General features: G+C 45.5%; 1 protein-coding gene across 1 annotated transcript; it reads left to right on the top strand.

Annotated features, from left to right (window-relative positions):
- The first annotated feature begins 295 nt into the window (after nucleotides 1-295).
- Nucleotides 296-3,417, top strand: LOC149989211 (crinkler effector protein 8-like). The gene is made up of 3 exons (XM_090250192.1): nucleotides 296-986; nucleotides 1,367-2,779; nucleotides 3,019-3,417. The coding sequence occupies exons 1-3, from the start codon at nucleotides 722-724 to the stop codon at nucleotides 3,024-3,026; spliced, it is 1,686 nt and encodes a 561-aa protein (XP_090106318.1). The 5' UTR covers nucleotides 296-721; the 3' UTR covers nucleotides 3,027-3,417.
- Nucleotides 3,418-5,187: the final 1,770 nt, after the last annotated feature.

Below are 5,187 nucleotides of genomic sequence, written 5' to 3'. Positions count from 1 at the left end.
TAATTTGGATAAAATATACCCTAATATTACAATGTGCCAACTTTTAACCATTTCACTCAAATGTTGTAGTGAAGTAAGTTATTCTTTGATAAGAAAACAAACTAACGAAATTGAAGTTCACAATATACTTTCGTTTTGCCTTCCTTACATTAAAGTCCAGAGAGGAAGTTTTTCTGCACAAGTTGCATTTTTTAATGAAAATTCACAAATCTTCAAAAGCTCAGACGTCCTGTGACCTTAATGGGTTAAAACAGGAGGCTAGGTTTTTCTATCGTGCCAAACTTCTACTCCATCCGCTGAAGCTGGTGCTTCCAAAATTCGACACCTATCCTACGACTAGTTTGGTAAAGTGATAGTTTGGACGTGGTTAGGGTTCGTTTGCCTTGGGTACTGGACAGTTTCGATCTGGGTATGGGGGTGCTCCTCGAGGTTTCGATCTAGGGTTTGTTTCGTCTCCTTTCCCTCAACTCATCTACTTCTTTCTCACGAGGGGCGTGAGTTGCTGGACATCGATGCCGATCAACACTCTGGACGTTGATATGGATAAGTTTTCTGCACATCGATGCTGGTGCGGGGCTACTTGAAGCTGGTCCGGAACGGTGATGAGAAGTTGTGTTGTGAGAGTAGCGTGGAGCGATCATCGTCCAGGGGTTTGAAGGGTCGTGTTCCTCGGATCGGGCTCTTCTTGTGGGTTCCCTACTGAATTGGGTCGTGGAGGAGAATGGGTGACGGTGGTGAAAATTTGGAAGAGCTGATACGAAGTGTGGAGGACCAGATAAGAAGAGTGGAACAGAAGATAGACAGAGTTGAAGTCCAGATCGACGGATGCCGTGATGATGAGGAGAAGAAACATCTCCGACACAAAGAAGCGCAACTCCGAGATGAGAAAGCGCAACTCCGAGATGAGAAAGCGCTACTCCGAAACAAAGAAGCGCAACTCCGAGATGAGAAAGCGCAAATTAGGGTGCAAATCCTGCAAGAACGAGGTCAATTCTATCACTCGCCCATCTCTTCATCTTCATTGTCTTTTTATGTTCCCGGGGGCTGCTGGATGCTTGGGCGAAGGTTATTGTCCTTGTTATGGAATTACGGTTCGCATAGTTAACTTCATTGACCTCGATTGTTCCGTAGCGGGCCCTCTGTTAGGTGTTCTGGATTGTGTTTTCCATTTTAATTTCCTTCAACGGAGACCTTTCATTAATTCAGTTCCCTCTTGTTCGACGATGGTCTTGTTTGGTGGTTTCAGTCTGTAAGGAGCTCCAGTACTAGACGAATTTGGCTGGTGATTGGTTGTCTCTGAAATGTTTCGCTTCTTCTCAAGTTCCTGACCAGTTTTTGAGTTCCATCTGCGTTGCTTTATTACCAGATTCCATTGATCATTCCGCGGAATTGCTCGAGGGGTTGTTGCTCCCACCTGTGATTGAGCTCCCACAAGATGGAGTTGGGCTAGCACGGGTGCTGTTTCCTTCGTGGCACGGGGAACAGCACGGGCAGCTTCCTGTTGTAAATAAAACCTACCTTCGAATCAGAAACCGGTTTCCTAAGTTCGCAGAGGAGTTTTTACGCGTGACAGATGTTTCGACGTTATCCATGTCCTTGTCCAGCACCTTGGAGGAAGCAACTATCGCTCCAAAATCGGAGATGGATGTTTCATATACAGTTCAAGGCTACTTAAGGAGGTTTTTCAACGCTTGTAATGAGTATAGCTTGGACGGTGCTACCCTCGATTTGACTTTCAATAAAAGTGAAAAGCTATCACTGTCGAAATCCAATGCAACACTATCACGCAAGAGGCCTGATACGCTCGGTGTAATGTCTCAGTGCACATTTCTTGTCGGTGAAGACAAGCTATCCGACTTGTCAGAAGCGGAAAACGGCATTTCTCTTAAAATGCAGCCACTTAACCCAAGATTTTATGGAGACCTGCGGTTCATTTTGGGGTATATAGCAGCCGGTACCAAATTTCAATGGGTTTTTATTGGAAAGGATAGGTCTCTGGTACGTATTGAACCACTTCTTGACCTGGCAAAGATACCCAACCGAATCTTGTTGATCCTGAGTATTTTCAACGCCTTTACTTTAGTGAGGAAAATGGCGGAGAAAATCCCTCCCATTCCAGGGCGCCATGCGATGTTTTCGTCGCTTGTGCAGGGAGATTGCACCATCTACTTCTTGAATGACAGTGTCCGTAAGAAGATAAAGAATTTTAAAAGTTACTGCGAAGCTACTGCAACTGATTTTAATGTCGTTAATCGAGCCTACAATGATGTGAAAGGGAGCCCGTATCTTCCGATGGTAATTGAAGAGCCCGAGTTAGGACGAGGAGGAGATAGCTACAAGGTTACAATTGGTCCTCTTGGATACTCTCCTAGGATCAGGTCTGAGGAGGATACCAAGATGTTGGCCAAGAGTGTGTGCAACGCCTTGAAAGTCCTCCATGAGAAGGGCTTTGTTCACAGGGATGTTCGACTTCCAAATATAGTGGAGATTACACATGGGCAGTTCATGCTCATCGATTTGGAGACAGTTGCAGAATCTCCTTTCTTCGTGCATCCCTCGTTCCACTACCTGACGGACTGGAGCAGGGACATGTTGGAGAACTCGCACTATACGCCCAAGTCCGACATGTATCAGCTTGGGAAACTCCTTGGCGACAAATTTGCAACCTTCACTCGGTCACCTTCTGCCCAGCAGTTTATTTCCAGGCTCATGTCCAAACAGGTCGATGCAAATACGGCATTGGAGGACCCTTGGCTAAAAGTCGATGAAGAAATGTCAGGTTTGTCCTCGATCATCTCTTACATTTAGGCGTGTAAGTTTATTCTCTCACCATTTGGGTTGAGCAGCATGTGGAGCTTTGCAAAGTGCATGAGATTTCAGAAAACTGGGTCGAAGGAAGGCTTACGATTTTCTGATGGTTATTAGGAACTTTGATGTTCAAAGCTAAATGCTAAGCTCCATTGAAGAGTAAGCTGGAATGTGTTATACTTTGTTGATGGAGTTATGTTCTTTTTGCAGGTATGTAATGAAAGTTTTAGTATAATTTGCTTTGTAGGCTTCAGTACAGAAGAAGAATACCTCCTTCGTGGGGTTTTGAATTCCTTAATTTTGACGAGAATTGTTGACCCTTTCACATCTTTAGATTAGAGGAATGAGCTGCAATGGAGGGTCTAGGTTGCTGTAGAGAGATTGCTACTGGGGATTCTTTTCTTCAGTGGAGGTTACTCGTAAGGTGATGTACAGATTGGATTACTCTGTAGGATCAGTATGATATCTATCCCACTTGTGTCTGTATTTGCTGAGGTTACCGGCATACAGTGCATGGATGTGCATCTATGAAGCTTGAAGGTTTTGGTTACCTCCAAGCCTGGATCCTTTTGTTGCATTAGCAAAATAAAATTGTACACTTTTGAAACAGTGCTGTCTCTTCATTCGAGCCTGAAGGATGGTTTGATGTCTAAGCTCATGTGAGCAGTGCCTTGTGTAAGTAATTTAGAGAATCGCATTTGCCTTGAGGGACGTGTCAAGTGTCAAGGGAATTAGTATTGTTAGGAAGTTGTGGAGTCTTCAGGGAAAAGAGGTTAAAGAATTTTAACAGGATAGTGAGATTTGAAGCTTGTGTCTACAATTTGTGGATGTTTCATTTGGGTTTAGGGCTACAAGTGTGTCCAGGGTTTAGGGTTTAGAATTACAAGGGTGTCGTGTAGGTTTTTGATCCTAAATATCTTTTAATTTATGATAGTTTTGTCGGTTTTGAAAATTTGTCAAGGTATATATTGTTCCAAAGACCTATACAATGATTTTAGTTTCTCAAAATTATGTTTTTAATTTTTGAGAATTTAGGGTTTAGAAACCAGGTTTTAGGGTTTAGGGTTTAGGGTTACATGGGTGTCCTAGAGGTTTTTCATCCTCAATATCTCTTAATATAGCACAGCTTTTTCTGTTTTAAGATTTTGCCAAGGCTTAGAATCACCCAAAGACCTCTACAAACGTTTTTGTTTTTCAAAAAAATGTGTTTCGTTTTCTGTAATTTAGGGTTTGGAAACCCTAATTAGGGTCTCCACACCCTGATTACAGTTCTCACTTGCATATTTTTTCTCATCAAACAACTGTGTATGGAGTCTAAATGCTTACAGAACACTGCTTACTCAAAGCAATCCCCCATTGATAAGTAGTTCACCTAGTCCAGGTCCAGAGAATCCTTCGGGCTTCTCGCCCCTATGTCTTTGCCCGCTCTCCACCTGCTCCACCACCAGCTCTCCTTCCATCAGGATCATCGTTGACGGAGTCAATATCAGCTCCATCTTCGACTTCTGCAAGACTTCCGCGGGCGACCAAGGTGCCAACCCCTGATGCATCCGTGAGTGCAGCCTTCGAGACTACGCCGCTTACTGCAGTGTCGCCTATACTCACATTACAGATTCTGCAAAATCAGACATCGACACGCTCGTTAATCACCCCGCACTCACGCCCATTTCTCAACCGACCCCAACAACAAAGGGCTCAGCGGCAGCGGGTACTGTGCGAGCCCGACCAGCATCGACCTAGGCAATGAATTCTACAATGCCGCACACCCTGCACTCCACTGGGCCGACCTCGAATGCTCCAACGACTGGCTCAGACCGTCACCTCCCCATGGTCCGTCGTAAGACAAGTCCTCGTACCTCCATGCTCGATCGTAGCTCCCCGGTGCACAGGCTCGCGGTAACCCTTCCTCACGCCTTGTGCTCCGATCTCTTGTCGTCGCTTCCTATGCCTCCTGTGCCGCCGCAGGCATCCACCGCAGCTGCTCCGACGTATGCACCAAAAACCACACTCGACGATGCTAATTCTGCCCATCCTTGCACGGCTGCGTCTAAGTACCCAGCCAAATGCAGCCAATACTCAAATACTTAAATGCACCCAAACTCGCACTCATCGCCTCTCCGAGAGCTCCCTTTTTCGAAACTTCCTACACGCTGTCCCCGAGTCCTCGTACCGCCGCGGATTGCAACGCTTAGCTTTCTCGCCCGGGTGGGCAAATGGGCCCTCCGTCCAATCATGGCTCCTCCCTCTCATACATCGCCTCACCTAGAATTCCAACATTCGGAACTCATTGCACCCGTACATGTCTATCACTGCCCATGCCTCCTCGTCCTCGTTGTTCGATGACACAAAATTGTTGAACGACGCATCGAAAAATGTCTG

Source organism: Physcomitrium patens, chromosome 5, assembly GCF_059467195.1.
Source record: "Physcomitrium patens ecotype Gransden chromosome 5, ASM5946719v1, whole genome shotgun sequence".
Classification (NCBI taxonomy): Eukaryota; Viridiplantae; Streptophyta; class Bryopsida; order Funariales; family Funariaceae; genus Physcomitrium; species Physcomitrium patens.
The sequence above is the reverse complement of the archived record's forward strand: the minus strand, read 5'-3'. Positions and strand labels throughout refer to the sequence as shown.